The 20,768-nt window shown below is 38.7% G+C and overlaps 1 protein-coding gene across 4 annotated transcripts in view; it reads left to right on the forward strand.

Annotated features, from left to right (window-relative positions):
* Nucleotides 1–20,768, forward strand: part of Uimc1 (ubiquitin interaction motif containing 1) — a 69,758-nt gene that overhangs the window by 31,105 nt on the left and 17,885 nt on the right. For all 4 annotated transcript variants that reach the window (XM_034510337.2, XM_034510340.2, XM_076938987.1 and 1 more), the window contains 4 exons: nucleotides 15–100; nucleotides 8,452–8,528; nucleotides 13,435–13,538; nucleotides 18,177–18,330. In XM_034510337.2, coding sequence (XP_034366228.1) covers nucleotides 15–100; nucleotides 8,452–8,528; nucleotides 13,435–13,538; nucleotides 18,177–18,330 — 421 coding nt within the window. The remainder of the gene's footprint in view (nucleotides 1–14; nucleotides 101–8,451; nucleotides 8,529–13,434; nucleotides 13,539–18,176; nucleotides 18,331–20,768) is intronic.

Below are 20,768 nucleotides of genomic sequence, written 5' to 3' on the forward strand. Positions count from 1 at the left end.
CTGTATCTTTCCAGTCTTCCCAAAGTCCATTTGTTGAAGAAACTTCTGACGAAGTTCTGAAGAGTTCTGAAGGAGACGACTCTGTGCCTGCCTCACAAAGGTGAGGGTTATTCTGCTGTGGGTCTCCTGTCTCCTCCTATGGCATAAGGGTAAGGAAGAGGAACCTCTTGAAAGAGACTGTATTACATGAGAAACTCGCCAGAGAACTCTTACCTCCTTTATGTGCCGAGATTGGAAATCATTTTTAGCTGTAAGTTTGCAAATGTGTATCTCTTAGAAGCCTAAAATATTAAGCCTAGAAGAGATCATAAAGGTTTTCTTACCCACTCTAGTCATCTTAGCATAAATCTCACAGTTTATTACTTGCTGTTCTCTAATCTTTCCCAGCTTCCTAGACTGCTTCTTTATGGCTTGTCTTCCTTTCTTTGTTTTGTTTTTATTCCTGTTATGTTACTTTTTTCTTTCAGATTAGCATACAGAACAATAGGTTTCATGTCATCATTGTTCTCATTCACTTGCTTCCCTCATTGCTCACTGTTCTCTCGGTGTCCCCTCTCCTCTCTTGTCCAGATATTTCCACTTTCTTCTGGTTAGTCCAAAATTCATTCATTCATTCATTCATTCATTCATTCATTCTCATTCTCTCTCTCTCTCTCTCTCTCTCTCTCTCTCTCTCTCTCTGTGTGTGTCTTTCTCTCTCTCTCTCTTCTCTCTCTCTCTCTTTCTTTCTTTCTCTTTTTGGTTTTTGTAGACAAGATTTTTCTGTGTAGGCCTGGCTATCCTGGAACTTGGTCTGTGGACCATCCTGGCCTTGAACTCACAGAGATCTACCTGCCTGCCTCTATTCTTCCCTCTCTTAAGGTCTCTTCCTCCCCTTATAATCCCCTTGTTTCATGATCTACAAATATACATTAACATGTATTTAGTACATAATAGATTTATATATATTACATATATAAATCTAGGGTTTTGAATAGGAGAACATGGTATGTGGTCTTTATTTTTTCTGAGTCTGGCTTATTTTGTTTGTGATCTTGCATCTATTTTTTCCTGCAAATGTTATGATTTCATTTCTTTAAATAACTGTACAGCATTCCATTGTGTATATGAACCTTGTTTATCTATTCACTGATGGATTCCATCATTCTAGGCTGATTCCATGTTTTGGTTATTGTGAATAGTGTGACTTTAAACACGGATATAAAGTATGTCTGTGGTATGTCAACTTACAGTTCTTCAGGTACATACCCAGGTATGGTCTAATGTAGCTAGATTGTATGGTAATTCTCTGGTCTCTCTCTTTCTCTCTGTCTCCTTTCTCTCCTTTTATTTCCTTCCCTCCTTTTTCATCTGTCTGTCTGTCAGTCTGTCATGGAACCTCCATACTGATAGTGGCTGTAAAATGTAAATCTCCACACATCCTGAGCAGCGTTTGTTATTTGCTTTCTTGGTAGCCATTCTGGCTGGAGTGAGATAGAATTGAAAGGTGTCTCCCCTCCCCTCCCCTCCCCTCCCCTCCCCTCCCCTCCCCTCCCCTCCCCTCCCCTCCCCTCCCCTCCCCTCCCCTCCCCTCCCCTCCCCTCCCCTCCCCTCCCCTCCCCTTTTTCTCTTTTCTCTCTCTCTCTTTCTTTCTTTCTTTCTTTCTTTCTTTCTTTCTTTCTTTCTTTTTTTTTTTTTTTTGAGACAGGGTCTCTCTACTTACCTCTGGCTGTCTAGGTATTTACTGTATAGACCAGGCTAGCCTTGAACTCACAGAGATCCACCTGCCTCTGCCTCCCAAGTGCTGAGATGAAAGACATATGCTGCCACGCCCAAGAAATTGTTCCCTTTTAATATGTAGTGACCTTTTATGTCTTCTGACTAAGTTGGTTTGAATACTTTATCAAATACCAGAATAGCTCTACCAGCCTTTTTTTGGTTTCTGACTGATTGAGTTTTTCATCTCTTGGCTTTTCCTGGAGATAACACAGAAATTTGGAATAAATCAGACAGTCTGTGTTTCTTTATTGGTGAATTGAGACCATTTTATATTTAAAGTTATTATAGTGAGATATTTATTAATTCCCGTAATTTTTTTGGTTGTTTTGTGGTTAGTTGAGTGCTGTTTGTTCTTGCTTCCTTATTAGTATTATTGGTTAGCTGGTTTACAGTGTCGGACATGGTGGGTTTTTCCTAGAACTCCTGTGTTTAGTCATTTCTTTCCTAAAATTTATTCTTTCCTGTGTGCTTGTAGTTGAGACTGCTTTTCTTCTTCCTTTGTGCATAGTATTCATTTAAATGTCTTCTCAGTGCCGGCTTGAAGGTTATGAACTGCCTTAGTTTGTACTTTCCTTGAAATGCTATTATTTTTCTTCAGTTTTATTTATTTATATTCAGTTTTAGAAAATACTTTTGCTGTATATAATATCCTCAAGTGACAGTTATTTACTTTCAGTGCTTAAAATATATCTTTCCTGTTCCTTTGGCTTTGAACAGTGCTAATGACAGACTGACATTGTTCTGATGTTTTTGCTTTTGTAGATGAGTTGCTGTTTTCCCCTTTACTGTTTTGAATATTGTTTCTTTGCTTTGTGTTTTTTTTCATGTGTGTATATATTCATATTTTGCATGTGTGTAGGTGTGTGCATGTAGAAGCCCAGGACGGATGTATAACATCGTTCTAGATTACTCTTCCACCTTACTCACTGAGGCAGTGTCTCAGTTCAGCCCAGAGCCTGCAGTCGTTTGTCTTGCTAGCCAGCTAGCTCTGGGGGGTCTCCTATTCCCTATCTTCTGAGACCAGAGTTACAGGTCACTGCCACACTCAGGAGCATTTTAGCAGGTTTCTGTGGATCTGAACTCTGGTTGTTAGACTTGTGTGCCAAGCACTTTAATGTGTGAGCTGTTTCCTCAGCCCCTGCATTGTATGTTTGACTTTATGATTATAACATGTTGTACAGAGGTTTGTCTCTGAACATGTCTGTGTTATAAATGCCTCTTGCTTCAAACAGAAGGTCTAGTTCTTTGAAAAGGTTTGGGAAAATTTCTGCTGTAGTTTCATTGAATAGTTTATGTTTTTAGTGTTCATAGCAGCTGTGTCTTTTGTCCTATTGATTATTTTTTGAGATAGGGTCTTACTTCACCGTGTACCTCTGGCCCTCCTGAAACTCACTGTTGATCAGGCTGGCCTCATGTTCACAGAGATCCACTTGCCTCTGCCTCCGTAGTTCTGGGATTAAAGGTTTAGCCCACCTTGTCTGCTTATTCCAGAATTCTTAGATGTTATGGAAATGCTCATTTATTTTTTTCCTCACTAGTAATTGAATGTAGTATTTGATTCACTTTGTCCTCCTTCTGTGGCGTCCTTGGTCCTTGATCTCTTTCTTCTGCTTAGTCAAGTCTATTGGCAATGCCCTCTACTGTACTAAAATAGTAGTTGTTTTACTGTGTGTGTGTATGTCTGTGATCCTTGGAAACTGTGATGGTCTCACGCTGCATGGATGCTGGGAGCCCAGCCAGTGCTCTGAAGGAGCCATCTCTCCAGCACCTCTACTGTGATTTTTGTCCATTAAACTTTTCAATTTTTTCCTTTTTCCTTCTCTCTCTTTTTCCCTTCCACCTTCTCTTACTTTTCTTCCTTTCTTTTTTCTCCCTTGCTTCTTACTTCTTTCTTTGTTCCCTCTCTCCCTTTCAAAAACAAAAAAAAAAAAAAAAAAAAAAAACCAAAAAACTCAATTTCCTTTCTGAATTTTTCTTCTATGTTTGTGTGCCATGTTAGATCATGAGTCATTTATTTTTACCAGAAAATATTTGAAAGCTTCATGTGCATTTTACATATTTTGGTGCTTTTAAGTTCTGTAGTTGAGGATTATGGTCTTTTAGAGGCGTTGTGTTGTCCTGACTATATATTTCTTGTATTTCATCGTTGTGAGTTATGTATCTGTTGGTTTGGCTAGCTCTTTAGGGTTTTGAAGGTGGATCTTCTTACTTAGCAGCCTACTCTTGAAGGTGTACACTTGGGAGGAAACACAGGAAACACACTGCTATAGCAGCAATAATATCAAACTGTATTAGATATAGAAATATACAAAATCAATTACAGCTCATGAATATATAGTCACCAATAATCATATAACTGAAAGTACCATTCTGCTGTAGAATGTGGTATGAAGTTAAACACTCTTTAAAGAAAGTGTGGAAATAGCAAATGAGTGAGAGAAAAGGAGACTGGAGAAGGAGAGAAAAGTGGGGAGCAAAGTTAAATAGATGAAAAGAAGGAGAATGAAGTAAGATGGAGCTGGAGAGATGGCTCAGTGGTTAAGAGCACTGACTGATCTTCCAGAGGTCCTGAGTTCAATTCCCAGTAACCACAGTGTGGCTCACAACTGTCTGTAATGGGATCTGATGCCCTCTTCTGGTGTGTCTGAAGACAGCTACACTGTGCTCATATACATAAAATGAATAAATTAATTAAAAAAAGACATGAGGAAAATTTGGGAGAAGGGGAGAGACAAGAACATGAGAGTAAGAAAGAAAGCATCACTAAATAGAAAAGTTCAAAAGCAAAATTTAATAAATGTAGGATGGGGAATAAAAGAATAAAAATATGAGTCTTAAAAAGTCAGTAAGATAAACTTAAGACATTAAAAGGGGGAAAAGAAGACATCATTGTGGGAAAAGAGTGAGAAAGAAAGCTGGGTCCTGCTGATATATACCTTTAATCCTAGCTCTTTCTAGGAGGCCAGCCTGGTCTACATAATGAGTTCTACGCTAGTTAGAGCAACACAGTGAGATCCTGTCTTAAGAAAAGAAACTAGGGAAAAGTTTTTCCCTAAATGAAAAAACAACGGGTAAACAAAATTAGATAAATGTTCGAAGAGAAATAACAAGTAAAAACATTTAAAAATATTTAACTACAGTATTTCTCCCCCCTCCCCCCACCCCCCATACACACACAAAAAAGAAAAGAACTCCTTTACTAGGGTGACAGAGACAGGAGGATTTTGTTGAGTTTGAGTCCAGACTGGTCTACATAGTTTTAGGACATCTAGGCCTACATAGAGAGACTCAGTCTCAAAAAGCAAAACGGAACAAGAAAAAATTCTGGATAATAGGGCTAAAGGGACTTGGTCCCCAAGCTTGATGGCCTGAGTTTGACCCCCAGATGATGTGGTAGAAGGAGAGTACTTATTCGAAAAAGTGTCCTCTGATCCCCATGCCTGTGCGTGTGTGCATGCACACAAGTAATACAAATGAAAAATTTAAAGGCCCTGTAAACATGTAGGGAAAAGTCACACATAAACACAAAGCAAAATATAAACGCAGAGAAAGAAGAGATGAGCTGTTGCAGCAGCTTCTTTCTGGATCCTTGAGTAATGCTTGTGGAGGCAGGAGGAGGGTCAGTTTGACTGTGAACTGCTGGCGTCTTTTCTTTGGTTTATGCTGTTACAGTTAGCATAAACTAAAGTCTGTATTGCTATCTTCCAGAGCTCTCTTCACAACCATTTTCACTTAGTTTTGCATTCTGTGGGCTGGGCAGAGTTTTTCCTCCTCTTTAGCCTGCCTATATTATATCTTCCTGAGTGGCTGTTTATCTAAGGAGTGTAGAAATCATATCATAGCACTGAGATTGGTTCAGGCAAAAGACCTGCCTTCATGTTTTCAAGGTCTCCTGTATATTAATCATCCTGTGGAGAGATGCCTTTTTGGTATCATTACACCCCAGGAACTTCAGAGTTCTTGAGCTTAACAGTAATGAATTTAGGTAGGTGACTGTAAAGTTTGATCTGCTTACTGGCCTAAGGCTCAGAGCTATTAAACTCCAGCATAGCTCTTGTTGATGAGATCTTTTCTCAACCACAGAGCATGGACGGGATTGTCTCCCCTTAAACATGATCCAATCTAAGCCAGTCTCATGTTGCCTGTACCCTTTGGCCAGAGTCCAGCCCTGCTGCTGTCCACAACTGCTTTTAAGAGGCTTCCTTGACTGAAGGTTTGTGCAGACCAAATTGAGGCTTCCTATCTTGTGGATGTTCCTTGATCTCAGGCCCCCAGGGTAGTTCAGTTTTTTGTTTTTTGAATTTTTATTTTTATGTGTATGAGTGTTGTAGCTGCATGTAGATTTGTGTCTGGTACCCTGGGATGCTAGAAGAATGCATCAGATTCCCAGCCATTTCTGAGCTGCCATGTGGATGCTGAGGATTGAACCCAGGTCCTTAGGAGGAACAGTCAGTGCTCTTAACCACTGAGCCACCTCTCCAGACTCAGTTCAGTTTTTAAGAATAGATTCCCCCCCACCCAACTCCCTCAAAATGGCACCTGCCCACTGCATTCTAAGCCATATGGTATAACACAAGTGGGATTTGTCTCCACTACAGATCTGTCTACTGGAGAAATCACTGCCTCATGGAAATCTGAAACTGGATTTGAGGCTTGTAAGGACTGAGACTTATCCTAGGGGTAGACCTACCTTGCTTTTATCTGGCTTGCATTTTGAAATGGCTGCTGAGTTTCTTCTGTGCACTTAGGACCTGTGTAGTTAATGTGCTCAGCTTGATAGGCACTTAGTATGCCTTTGTTCTCCAGTATGCTTTCACTTACTTGGTAGATTTTCAAATGTTTCCCTCTATCTTTTTTGGCATTCTGATTTTTCTTATTCTGATGGTCTTACTGGCTTCCACAGAGACAGCCATATTACTGGTCTGCTTATGCATTTACTATATGCATTTCCAAATCTTACTTCTTTTTTTAATGATTTCTTTTTATTTTATGTGTTTGCTTGCATATATGTCTGTGTGAGGCCATCAGATCCCCTCAAGCTGGTACTACAGACAGTTGTGAGCTGCCATGTGGTTACTGGAAATTGAACTCAGGTCTTTTTGAAGAACAACCAGTGCTCTTAACCACTGAGCCATCTCTTCAGCCCCGTAAATCCTATTTGTTAAGCTTGTATATTATTCAGGCCACACAAGTTCTGTACCACCTTTACTCAGTACTTTGTGTCTGGTTAGTGTCTTATCTGCTACTATATTTGCATACTTCCATTCTTGATTAGTTGATGGAGTTTTATCTTCTAAGTCTTCTTTAATAATAGATAATGGCTAATTGGTTATTAACTGGGTCAGGTTTCTAGCCACTTTTCCACTTTTCTGACAGTTGGAGGATTTCTCAAGAGCTGATCTCTGTATTGAGTGACTGTCATCTCTCATATGGAGTTTAAGGCCCAGTTACTATCACTGTAATTTAGGTAGTGGTCTTTATTAAGCTTTTGTGAATACTATCAGGTATCTATCCCTATGCTGAAGAATATGATGGTAGTTTGATTCTTTTGCTGTTAAGACACTTTTTGGAAATGTTCTAAACTGGAGTTGGTCTTCTGCTCCCTGTAGGCCTCTCTGTTTTATTGTGGTGAGCCTGTGCAGAGCAGATGTAGGCTTTAATAAATGATTATACACTTTGTCACCAGGAGAGAGTTGAAATCACATACAATGTGGTTTGACTTCAAATTGATTAGCCCATTTTATAAATGTCAGCAAATTGTCTTATGATAGACTTTTTGAATAGAGCCCTAATGTTACATGCAGCGTAAACTGTGTCTAGCTTGGGTTTATAACAAATGTTCTGAAATGTTTTATTTAGAGGGAGAAATCACTTGTGGTTTCCTGTCATGGTTTAGTTATTTATCATGAGTCTCAGTGGTGGCTAGTCTCTCTTCTCTGTGGCTCTTGGTTGACGTGAGGATTTGTGTTTTTAAAGTGTCTTCTTGCATACTTGATCAAACTAATCGTAAAACTCTGTGAAGCATGAGGGACTATTTCAGATTCTCAGATCTCTCAGCCATGTGTTGTGGTGTCAGGAAGAGATCACACTCCATGAATAAACAGGCAGGAAAAACCAGAAGGTTGGATAAGGGAAGTCATTCATAATTAAGTTTTTCCCAGAAGAGATACTCAACTTGGGTGGGCAGATTCTTGCTGTAGGATAGTCTGGGATTTTATTTTTGTTGTTTGGAAAGCTGTATATCAAGATAAAGAGAAACTTTTAACTGTAAGGTGAGGAAAAAGTACTGTGCTGTCAGGAAAATCTCCAGGTTTTCTGCGTTTATATGTCTCTTCTCTTCTCAAGGCTGTAACTGGTAGCCAGACTGCAAAACACTTTTGACGTTTTTATACTATAGTATAATTTTGGTCGTCTCTGATAGTTACTGGTATTCCTTACCCTTTAACCTTCTGGAGTGAAGATAACAAAGGGAGCTTCGTTTCATTTACTAATTTCACTGGATCCAAAGTTGAAAGCATTCTTATTTTCCCTCTGTCTGGCTACTTGCACTATGGATGCCTTGCTTTCTGATTGTGACACTGTACAGAATATATCTGTTCACTTGCAGATATTTAAAGGACCCACCATTGCTTGTGGGCCTTTGCTCTGCTTTATTCTATGAGGAGTTCACTTGTCATTTGATTCTGTTTTCAGTATTGCAGCTTTGACCAGTAAGAGAAGTTTAGTTCTTATGCCAGAAAGTTCTGCAGAAGAAATCACTGTTTGCCCTGGTGAGTGCCCCACGGCTTTACTGAATTCTGATATTGCTTACCTACATTTTTATTCCTATTAAGTTTCTGACTATTCAAACCATTCTGAGAAGGGTTATTTATGATTTATGTGTTTATGTGTTTATCACTACATACACGCTCATATACTTGTTTCTAGTGGACACAGGTTCTTGTTATCAACCTTATTTTCTGCTTAGGAGTAATTTGGTTTTGAAATTAATATGGCTTTTTGCTTGCTTGTCTACTATGTGATCTGAAGAAGCAGGAAAAAGTCAAGAATAATCCTTACTTAACAGTGAATTCAGAGCCCAGGGGACTTAGAAACGTTTAGTCTATGTGTTTTCAGAAAGTTGGGCTGTTCTCAAGTCACCTTCATTATTAAGCATTGCCCTTTACTAGTTAGTTTTGATATGAGTTATTATAAGTTTGGGAACTGAATTTTTGTGCAGTTTCATGACTGGGATAGTTTTAATCATAGACAAGACCTAGTTAAATGCTTTAGTTTGTCATTATAAAGATGGAAGTATATACCTTGACTAGGCATAAGATACACTAATTGAGAGTTTCACGTGGCTGGACTTCTATCTATAGAACAATGTAAAATGAGCTAAGAGAGCCACTGTCTAAGGGAACTCTTTGGCGAGTTATTATATAATCTGAAGAATTATTTTGCTAAATGAACCACTTTTATTTTCTAAGGTATTTGTTTTAGTTTACCTTTCTTTTGTTTTTAAAAGAAGATGCCATTGTATTCATCAGGAATGTCATTCATGTGAGGTTAAAGGAAGTGCTCACTGATAGATACTTAAACTCACTGGAAAATAAGTACTGTACAAATGCCACTTCAAGTCAGTCATATTTGCCTTTCATTTAGAACATATATGCCCTGTCAGAGTAGTCATAGTTTTCTTATTTTAATTTTTTCCACAAAGGCTAAAACTTAGTTAACATGCACTCTAGGAAAAATCCTATAAATACTTTAAAACACTTGGCAGCCCATCAAAAAGGTTTTTATTGTTTTAAGAATGTAAGTATTGTTGTTTTTTAATCAAAGTGGTTTCTTAATACATTTGAAATGTATTTGGATTACTGCCTAATGATACCTACTAAAAGACTCCATGGCAAGGGCACTTAAGAATGTGGTGCTGTCTTTGTAAAAAGAAAACTTTGTCCCCTTCTTTGTGTAGAATTGATGAATTTTGCCACCCTTCTGGGAAGTCAGTCTACCTGTTTGAGATAATGGCATCTGATGTCATTGTGGCATCTTTCAGGAAATGATCATGAAAGTCTTAGTGAATCGATTTTAATTTTTACATGTGTAAGGGAGTGTGGGATAGGAGATAAAACTAAAAAGGGGCCATGGAAGGGCAAAAAGATTTTCTAAGAAAAAAAATAAGGTAATAGAATACACATGACCTGAAAGGCAAAGAGAACTACCTGGGGAAGGAAGGATCTGAATAGGAGAGGAGGGGGATGGACGGGGAGTGAGGGAGGCGGGTCATAAAAACAAGTATGAAATGTGATCACGAAAGCCATTGTTGTGTATGCTAATTAAAAAAATAAAAGAAAGTCCTAGGGGCTAGAGACATGCCTTGCAGTACTATCTACTCTTCCAGAGAACCCAGGTTTGAATCCCAGCATCCAGATGGAAGGGGTTTAGGTCAGAAGACTGAATTTATAAGCTAATGATAGGAAGTCATGATCATAAAAGTTACCTAACTTTAGTTAGGAAGAGCTTACTTTCCCCTTTCATTAGCTAGCACTGTTTGTTCATATACAGAGTGTTCTGCCTACATGCATGTCTGCACCATGCATATGTGCATGCAGTTCTCATGGAGGCCAGAGGTGGGCACTGGATTCCCCAGAACTGTTACTACAAATAATTGTAACATGGATGCTGAGAATTAAACCCAGGTCCTCAGGAAGCGCAGCCAGTGCTCTTAACTACTAAGCCATCTTTCCAGCCTCAAGATTTATTTTGACTCAGTTTCAGGGGCTCTAGTCAGTAGTTGCGTATTTCCCTGCACTGGAGCACAACATAATCCTGGTGGGCACGTGTGGCAAAGAAGCTTCTTTACCTCATGCTATATAAAGCAGTGATACCATACTTCCCTAAGGACATAAGATGAGTGGCCTATGGTTTTCAATCTGGCTTCCCTCCTCCCTCTATCACCTGATGAAGCCATCACTGTGAATCTCCAATAGGTTACCCCATTCTTTGGGTCAGAGCCTTCATGGTCTAATTGCCTCTGGAAATGCTGTCACGGACACACCCATCTGTGCCTTTTAATCTCTAGGACTCTTAATTCAGTCAAGTTGACAATCAAGGTTAACTGCCACAGCATGCTACCAGTATTGTTTCTGAGGCACCAAGGTTCTTAAGTGTTTTCATAGTTAGACCATTCATCTGTTCATACTTGTTGTTACTGTAGTAGTCTATGGTGAGTGATTTGGTGTATTACAGTGATTTACAGTGTGTTTGGTGGTAAGCTCTTTCAGGGAAATTTAACACAGGTGATTTTGCAGTTTTTGAGTCTTTTTTACCACCAAAGTGGAAAAAGTATGTGTGTGTCCAGTTTTCAAGTATAGTTTTTGTTTGTTTGTTTGTTTTTTGTTTTTTCGAGACAGGGTTTCTCTGTGTAGCCCTGGCTGTCCTGGAACTCACTCTGTAGACCACTGGCCTCGAACTCAGAAATCCGCCTGCCTCTGCCTCCCAAGTGCTGGGATTAAAGGTGTGCGCCACTACTGCCCAGCTCAAATATAGTTAATACTATAAATGTATTTAGTAACTTATCATTTTGAAGATAGTTTAGAATTTTATGGATTGTTTATTTGCCCAGTGTCTTCTGTTCATTGTATCTGTGAGGCATGAAAGTGTCAGAAGTGTAGAACTTATGGGGCTTATCTTCCGGATGGGATTTTTTTATCTTAGTTACACTTACATTAGGGAAGCATTGGAGCTAGAGAGATGGCTCAGAGGTTAAGAGCACTGACTGCTTTTCCAAATGACCTGCATTCACCCAAATAAGTGAGCACCCATATAGTGGCTCACAATCATCTGTGATAACAGTTTTAGGGGCTCCAGTGCTCTCTTCCAACCTCTATGGCCAACAGACAGACATATATACAGACAAACAAATAAAAAAAAGAAAGTAAATTTTAAAATAGTTTTTAAAAAAGAAGGAAAGAAAATGCCATAGACTGCTATAAACAACGGAATATATTTCTCAGAGTTTTGGAGTCTAAGATCAAGACATGGACAGAACTCACCAGTGAGCACCCACCTCCTTGCTCACAGATGTACCCTCTCACTGTGTCCTTACATGGAGAGTGAGAGCCGCCTCTAGTGTTCTGATGTAAAGACACTCATCCCATCTTTTTATTTCTTCACTCTTATGACCAAAATCCTCCTACTTCCTGTTACCATCATTGGTAGTATGATGGCATCCTTCATTCAAATGGGACATAGGCACTGAGTTTATAACATTTCTTTACCAGATTTGTTGTCATTCAGAATTTAATTAGCATTCGCTTGTTATATTGTTAGGTGTCTAGAACTTATAGTTAGCAAACTTAAAATTTTTTTGAATTAAATCACCAAACCTCCCCCAAACTTTTTTCTTTAAGATTAGTAAATATTTTAGGCTCTTTAGGCTAGATATTTTGTAAAAGCTACTCATCTCTGTTTTACTGCAAAAGTAGCCACGGACAATACATAGTTAATGAATATGGCTTTGTTCCAATAAGGCCTTATTTACAAAACCGGGCAGCTGGCCATATTGGGCCCAGAAGGTATCAGTAGTTTGCTGCTCCTGATCTACACTATATCTTTGAGTTAGTAGTAGTAGTACAATGCCTGGAACTTGTTATTTTATTAATATTTGTTGAACTAGTAGATAGTGCTTAAAGAACATATTAAAGAATGGCATATCTTTTAAAAAATTTTTTGTTTATTGTTTTTCTTGTTTAGATTTGTTTATTTTATATGTGTGAGTACACTGTTGCTGTCTTCAGACACACCAGAAGAGGGCATCAGATCCCATTACAGATGGTTGTCAACCACCATGTGGTTGCTGGGAATTGAATTCAGGACCTCTGGAAGATCAGTCAGTGCTCTTAACCTCTGAGCCATCTCTCCAGCCCCATGGCATTTCTTTGTAATGAATGCATATTCTTATTTTTTGCCCTACTTTATATTTTTCCTATTTATCCCTTTAACCTTAGAGTTAAAGGGAGTTTTTGGTTTCTGTCAAATCAGTAGATTTTGAAACTAGGACTACCGTGAAATAAGCCAAGGAGATTGACTGGTAGATAGATAAATAAACTGTGATGTATTTACTCAATAGAGTATTACTTACCAGAAAAAAGGGATGAATCATTGAAGCATCTGACAGCATGGTTGCGTCTTAGTTACATGGTACTAAGTAATAGATGACACTCAAGACTATACACTGTGTGAATTGTATATTTTTAAAAGACAAGTCTCACTATCTTGTCCCAGGTTTGAACTTGAATCCTGTCTCAGCCTCCTGAATATCTAGGATTACAGTGTGTGCTGCCATATCTGGCTGATTCCATTTAGATGATATTCCAGGAAAGACAAAATAGCAGGAGCATACAGTAGGTTTGTACAGTTAACTTCAAAGGGCACAGGAAGATTTTAATGGGATGCTGGAAACATTTTCTGTATTGGATGGTAGTTCCATAGTATAAATTAGTCAGAACCCATCAAATTACAAGCTGAAAAAATGGTGAATTCTGTTATATGTAAATTAAGTCACAGTAAAACTTCAGGAGGAAATAAACTAGATCTATATTGTCAGTGAAGTATTATCATACTCTAATTTTTAGAGTGCAAGGAGCAAAATTAAAATTATTGGTATTTCCTTTTCTCCTTTAATTACAGAGACACAGTTAAGTTCCCTTGAGCCCCTTGACCTCAGAAGAGAAGACTCTCCAGATAGCAGAGAGCTCCCCATTGAAGTAGGAATGGCAGTGAGTGATAAGCAGGTGAATACTCTTCTCTATAATTTCTCTTGTTTATGCAATTAGTCTTCTGTATGATATAGCATTCACCTTGTCTTAGAAGATTTTGGTGTAATAGGGTTTTAATTTTAGGATCACTTATCTCAGAAATTTTTATAAATTATCATTTCAGCACTGTTTAAAAATATCACCATTTCTTCTGTTTGTTTGTTTTTGTTTTTTTAAAACATGGTTTCTCTACATAGCCCTGGTTGTCCTGGAACTTACTATGTAAACCAGGCTGGCTTCAAATTCATAGAGATCCACTTGCCTCTGATTCCTAAGTGCTGGGATTAAGTGTGTGTGCCACCAAGGCTGGACACTTCCCATTTCTTGAGTACTTTCATTATTTCTGTTAGAGATGGGAAAAGAAAGATTTAGAATGCTTATGTGATTTGCTATTGCATATTACTATTAATGATGGAACTAGAACCTGAACATAGATTTGTGTCTAAATCTATAGACATTTTCCATTACATACAGATAAGTAGCAGAAATGAACAATGGAGGAATCACTATATAACATAAACATATTTTTCAACATTAATTTATAAATGTTATCAGAAATACAAAGGGAAGACAAATAAATGAATCTCTGTTTGCATCATTAACCATCCCTGACCACACAGGCCTGGCCATAGCCATCAAGTTGAGATTATTAGAGTGATCCAGGATCCCATTAATCCTAGCACTAAAGAGCAGAGGCAGATGGATCTCTTAGGTCCAGGTCAGTCTGGTTTACATAGTGAGTTCCAGGACAGCCAGGGCTACACAGAGAACTGAAATTTTTTTTTTTTTTTTTTTTTTTTTTTGAAGACAAAGATTCTTAGAGTTAGAGAGAGAGAGAGAGAGAGAGAGAGAGAAGAAGAAGGAGAAGAGAAGAGAAGAGAAGAGAAGAGAAGAGAAGAGAAGAGAGCCTGTGTGTGTGTGTGTGTGTGTGCGCGCACACACACACATTCACCTGTTTGTATTCCATGTTATCTTCCTCAGTCAGTCTCCTTCTTAACTTTTTGAGACAGGATCTGTCTTTCACTGATTCTGGAGCTCACTATTTTGGCTAAACTGGCAGGCCAACCAACCCCTGGGTCCTTCCCATCTCTGCTGCCCCTCCCTGCCCCCCCTAGTGCAGGAGTTGCAGGTATGCACTACTAGCTTTTCTGTGATTACTAAGGATTCATCCACTTAGCTGTCTCTCTAGGTCTGTCACTGCATTTTCATGTGGGCTGACTAAGTAATTCCCAGTAATCCTGGTGCTGTGAAAAGCAGTTTGATGGAGAACTGAATAAATTTTTCTATAGAAATAAAAATTTTGCTTATGTTTATGGTCCTGAACACTTTAAAAGAGACTTAAATCTCTCATTTCTTTTTATACTGTAAAGGGATATTTGGAAACAACTTTCACAATAGATGTTAGATCCCTTTCTTAGTGTTTGCAGTGCAGGTAATTGGTTAGAACCTTTGCTTTCATGAATCATATAAATTTTTTGGAGCCTGGATTTCTTAATGGTAGTGCAGGAAAAATGAGGTTCTGGCGCATATCTGCTGAAGATACATAAAGAACAGAGTGTTAGTAATACAGTTATCCTAACATACAGATGGAACCCTACAGGCCTTTAGTTATCAGGGCTGCTTTCGTACCCATTTATAACCACAAAACATACTGTTCTTTGGGCCAAAGAACATAAGCCCTATTTAGAATTTATAATGTGCGTGTCTGGACTGCTGCATATCAGATGAGCCCTTTTCACTGTTATGGTTATGTTTGTATATGTCTCTAATCTTGGAAGCTTCCATTACAGGAAGTTGAAGAGTAGCCTTGATTACTGTAATCTACCTGCCTCTGTCTCCTGAGTACTGGGATTAAAAAAGCAATGTACTATACCTTGCCATTTGAAACAGGTTCTTTTTGTTTGTTTGCTTTCATTTTATGAGACAGGCTTTCTCTGTGTAGCCCTGACTATCCCAGAAATCACTCTGTAGACTAGGCTAGCCTCAAACTTAGAGGTCTGCTGCTTCTGTCTCCTGAGTGCTGCATTTAAGATGTGTGCCACCACTGCCTGGCTCCCCAAATACATTTTTAAAAACTGGGTTTCTTAAAATATTTAATTACACAGAGTATAAAACATATAGCTGATTTGACACAAGCAGAAGTGTACATATAGGAATAGTTTTTTTGCTTTGAAAGTTTTTTCACTGTTCACTGATATTAGCTTGTTAATGGGGTAGCCAATTGGTAGTACTGACTTATGGAGAGCATCCTTGTTATGACTACAGTCTCTCTTGATTTGATTTCTCACAGTAGTCAACTTTCTTTGTAAATAATGGAATAATATTTTCTCTATTGTTTTTGAGAATTTTTTTAGGTGTATTATCATATAGATACCATTTCCAGGTGAGTTAGGAGAAGTTGTTCCAAGCCACACTGATAATTTAGTAAGTTTTTATGTGAATTAAGAGTCATATAGAAGCACTTATGAGGCAGAGGCAAGTAGATCTCTGAGTTTGAAGCCAGCCTGGTCTATAGAATGAGTTTTAGGACAGCCAAGATTCAACAAAGAAACCCTGTCTTGAAAAACAAACAAACAAAATCTTCTCCCCGCCCCCCCCCCCAAAAAAAAAGATTTTCAGTTCTGACATAGTGACATGATATTGTCATTTATAAATATAGTAGGTAAAATTCATTTCTCTCCTGGGATATGGCCTGAGAGTCACATATTGGACATACCTACAAAGGATTATAATTCTGTGTCTTGAGTACCACTTTTGATATCTCATTGTGTGGTATTTCACTTATTTATTTTATACATATGTGGTGTGTATGTATGTGTGTATGTGTGTGTGTTTAAGTTAGAAGACAATTTGCAGGAGATAGGTTTGTTTGTTTGTTTGTTTGTTTTCAGGACATAGGTTTTTCCTTTCATGTAGATTCTAGGGATTGAACTCAGGTCAGCAGAGTTGGTGTTAAGCATCCTTACCCTCTGAGCCATCTTGCCTAGATGGTATTTTAAAACAAAAGAAACAGCTCTTAGAGACCAGTCTGATCAGTCACATAATCCTAATAAAGAAAAGTGCTTTGCTCATGCTTTCTGCCTTGTAATTCCTTTCTGGTAGTTAATATTTAAATAGACCTTTTCAGTGGTATTGAGGAAAATGTCTTTATTTTTAAGATAAGAATTTTTAGAAACGTTCTGAGTTTTGTATAACGTTGTTAGAAGTCATTTCAATCACAGTGAGACAATAATAGAAAGACTCCCTCTTCTTAAATACATTAATAGTTATGGGTACATTCACTGTAGTTTTTAGAATGGCAGATGAGTACAAAGCAGTATAGTGTTTTTGTGAGCACTTGTGACATTCCTTTTTTTATACCACATTTTTTGTGCTTAGTGAACTTTAGAATGTCAAGTAGCTTCTCAGTAACCACTAACCTTCAGTAACTCAAGACTGCTTGCAAATTTAGGGTGTATGTTCTTTCCTCTTTTTGCTCAAATAGCTTTGCATGTACATTATAGTGTTTCCTTGTAAGATCTTTGAACAGTAGAACCTAGATTTGTAAGAAACTTAGTGATTAACCTTGGAATATCATGTAGAACTTTCAGACCCACTTTAATTTTCTGACTTCCTACAGAACAATTAGTTTAGACCAGCAAAATGGCTCAGCAGGTAAAGTGCTTTCTGTACAAGCTTGATGCTCTGTGTTTGATTCCTGAAACCCATATTAAAGGCTGGGTGCTGCACATGCATAATCCCAGGACTCCTATTACAAGAAGAGGGGTGGAGACTGTAGAACTGAAGCTTGAGAGCTGGCTAGTTCCATGTCACCTGACACAAGCTACAGTCATTTGAAAGGAGGAAACCTCAATTAAGAAAATACCTCCAGAAGACTGAGCTGTAGGCAGGCCTATAGGGTATTTTCTTAATTAGCAATTGATGGGGGAGGGCCCGGCTCATTTTGTATGGTTCCAACCCTGGGCTGTTGGTCCTGGGTTCTGTAAGAAAGCAAACTGAGCAAGTGATGAGAACAAGCCAGGAAGGAGCACCCCTCCATGGCCTCTGCATCAGCTCCTGCCTCCAGGTTCCTGTCCTGTTTGAGTTCCTGTCTTGACTGTCTTTGATGATGAACTATGATAGGGAATTGTAAGTGAAATAACCTCTTCTCTCCCCAAGTTGCTTTTGGTCATGGTGTTTCATCACAGCAACAGACAGCCGGCCACCCTGGAATATAAAATGTGGCAGAAACAAGAGAGACCTTGCCTCAACAAGGGACACAGAGAGAGCCAACTTCCAAACTTTCACATGTATACACATATGGCATGGACATACACAACAAATACACTCACTTATATCCTAAATAAACAAAAGTTGAAAACTATCTATGTAAGGTACTAGCAACTATAGGAGCAAGAGAGAAAACTTAAGTGACTTCAGTAAAACTGATGGTCTTAACTAATTGACTTCTTTAGATCTTTAAATACTTAAGTCTTTGCTTTCAATTTTGGTTTCAAATCTGGTAAAATTTGATAGGTATTGTTTCTTAGAAAGTAAATGAAATGTGTCTTCTTCTTTGTGGGAGAAGACATAATAAAGCTGTCATTTACAATTGCTGTTTGCTATGCTCTCTAGGTTGATAATAGGGAAGATGGTAAGAAAGAAAATCCTCCTGCTGCAGGCTCATCTAGTACCCGGGTATCCTGCCCACTGTGTAACCAAGACTTTCCTCCCACAAAGATTGAACAACATGCCATGTACTGCAATGGTCTGATGGAGCAGGAAACAGGTAACAACTCACCAGGAGAGACTAGCTGTTTTTTGTTTTGAGATAGGGTTTTACTATATAGCCTTGGCAGGCCTGGAACTCATTATGTAGACCAGGCTGGCCTTGTACTCAGAGATCCTTCTGCCTCTGCATCCTTATGCTGGGGTTAAAGGTGTGAATCACCATACCCAGCTGACAGCATAACTCCTAACTTTTTTGCATGGTACTTTTTATAATCCCATATAATACGGTGCAGGAGCTCTTTCCTCAAAGTTGCTATTGTTTATACCTAGTTAATTTTCTAGTACATTCGTGTTCCTTGTCCATAGTAGGTGTATTACCTAGTACCAAGTTCCTCAGAAGAAGGTAAAGGGAAAAGCCTTTTCTTTTAATGTTCCGTTTGCTGTTTACTGTGAATAGCTGAAAAGCCAATACAATGCAGTGGACCTTTTCTTTTAACTTACATGTTTAAATATTGGCATTCTTGAGGAACTTGAAGCTTAAGTTCTAGAATGGTCCATTTTTTATTTAAAATAGATTTCTTGGTGGTTTATTTCAACAGACATTCTATTTAGAAATAGCTATTAAAAATATCTGTAATTTATATTTCTGTCCTATATGTATCTGCTGAGTTACACTGAAGTTAATGTGTTGCCTTTTAAAGATTATACAGTGTGAGATGTTGGCCAAGAAAATATTTTTGTTAATCATATCCCTTGATATAACATCTGGATTCTGCCTTTCTACCGTTTTAATGTCTAACAAGATAGTGTCAACATAGCTAGCTCTCCCTGAGCTAACATATAAATGACATGTAAGCCTTAGGTAATTGGAAGTGTTGCAGACTTCCTCATGCTTCTTGGTTTTTATAACTTAGATATATTTAAATTTGAAATTGTATTTGTGTGGAGTATTTTATATATTAAAATTATCAGAAAGGACCCCTTGCCTCAGCTACAGTGGTGATAGATGAGTTGTCAGCCTAGCAATCCATGACCCTGAAGGTTCAGGAGTGCCCTTCCCAAAGATACCTGGAGTAAACTAGTATTCTGCTGGATTTCTTTGCTTATCACCCATGTCATAACTGTCAGAGATCCTAGGGCAGGTAAAATAGCCAGTGGGTAAGGGCTTCTGCTACTAAACCTGATAATGTTGGGGATACTTCTGTGCATTGTGTATTCAGATACTGATTTCTGTACCCAGAGATCTGGTTGCAGTCTGGACTTTGGTATTGCCATTATTATGAAGCATCTCCTGACTCAGTATTCTGTAAACATTGTTCTCCATCACCTTCTTATTGGTTAAATAAAGAGCTGAATAGCCAATAGCTGGGCAGGAGAGGAAAAGGCAGGACTTCTGAGCCCAGAGAGGGAGATGGAGGGGAGGAAAGAGACAGAGGGACATGGTGAAGAAGGAGCAGCCAGGGTGAGACTCAGATGGCAGGTAACAGGCCACATGGCTGGGAAGTAGGGCAGGCCAGCATAGTCAGATTATACAGAATAACCTCAGATACCTCAGAGTCTGCTTAGCTATTGTACTGAAAGCTTATAATTAGTCTCCACGTTATTATTCAGAGCAAGGCAGGCATAGGAAGCAGTACTCTTGTGTGATAACCTATTTTTGATCCCTGAATCCCACATATGTAGGGGCTAGAAGAGGGCATTGAGTATCCTCTTCTCCACTTGTTCCTTTGGGCAGAGTCTCTCTTTGAACATGGGACTCACATTCTCTCAGCTAGACTAGACTTAAGCAAGCTCCACTGATCCTCCTCCTCTGATCAGAGATGAGCCTATAGGCATATGCAAATGTTACATGTGTACTATGTACTGGTCTTCATGACACTTTTAATCACCAAGCCATCTCCAGGCCCTGGAACACTTAAAGAAATTGTTGGCAAGCCTTTTATGTAGGTTACTAGAGAAGTTTTAAAACACGATCTCTGCTACCAAGGGGTTTGTGGTCTTATTGGGAAAGTAAATTTTTACTCAGGAAAGTAATTACAGTTGGTTAGAGTAAATGTCCCTGCAACAAGGATTGCAGTGAGAGAAAGGAGGGCAGTGATGAGACCATGTCCTGAGACACTGCATTTTTAGTCTGGATCAGGAAAACTGCCATTTTAGGCCTTGTAGATTTTGGAGTAGAGAATTCTCACTGGAACCATCCCATAGTCTGCTTACTCCTGTTGTCTTGGGAACCATTTGGGGATCTAGATAGGCTGGGCAAGTTAGAAATTATGTGAAACACTTTAGTGTGTGTGGCCTTTACTTGGTTCTCAACAAATCTGATCTCTCAGTCTCTGCCAGCTTGCCTGTGTGTTCACAGCTTCCTTGTTAGAGGCAGAAATTAGTGATGTTTCTTGTTCCTCTCAATGTAATTTCTAAATCTTGAATAGCAGGCTTCTCATACCAAAGAGGGAAGGTTTCTCATCTTGAGAATGGGAATAAGCCCCAAAATGGAGC

Source organism: Arvicanthis niloticus, chromosome 8, assembly GCF_011762505.2.
Source record: "Arvicanthis niloticus isolate mArvNil1 chromosome 8, mArvNil1.pat.X, whole genome shotgun sequence".
Taxonomy (NCBI): domain Eukaryota; kingdom Metazoa; phylum Chordata; class Mammalia; order Rodentia; family Muridae; genus Arvicanthis; species Arvicanthis niloticus.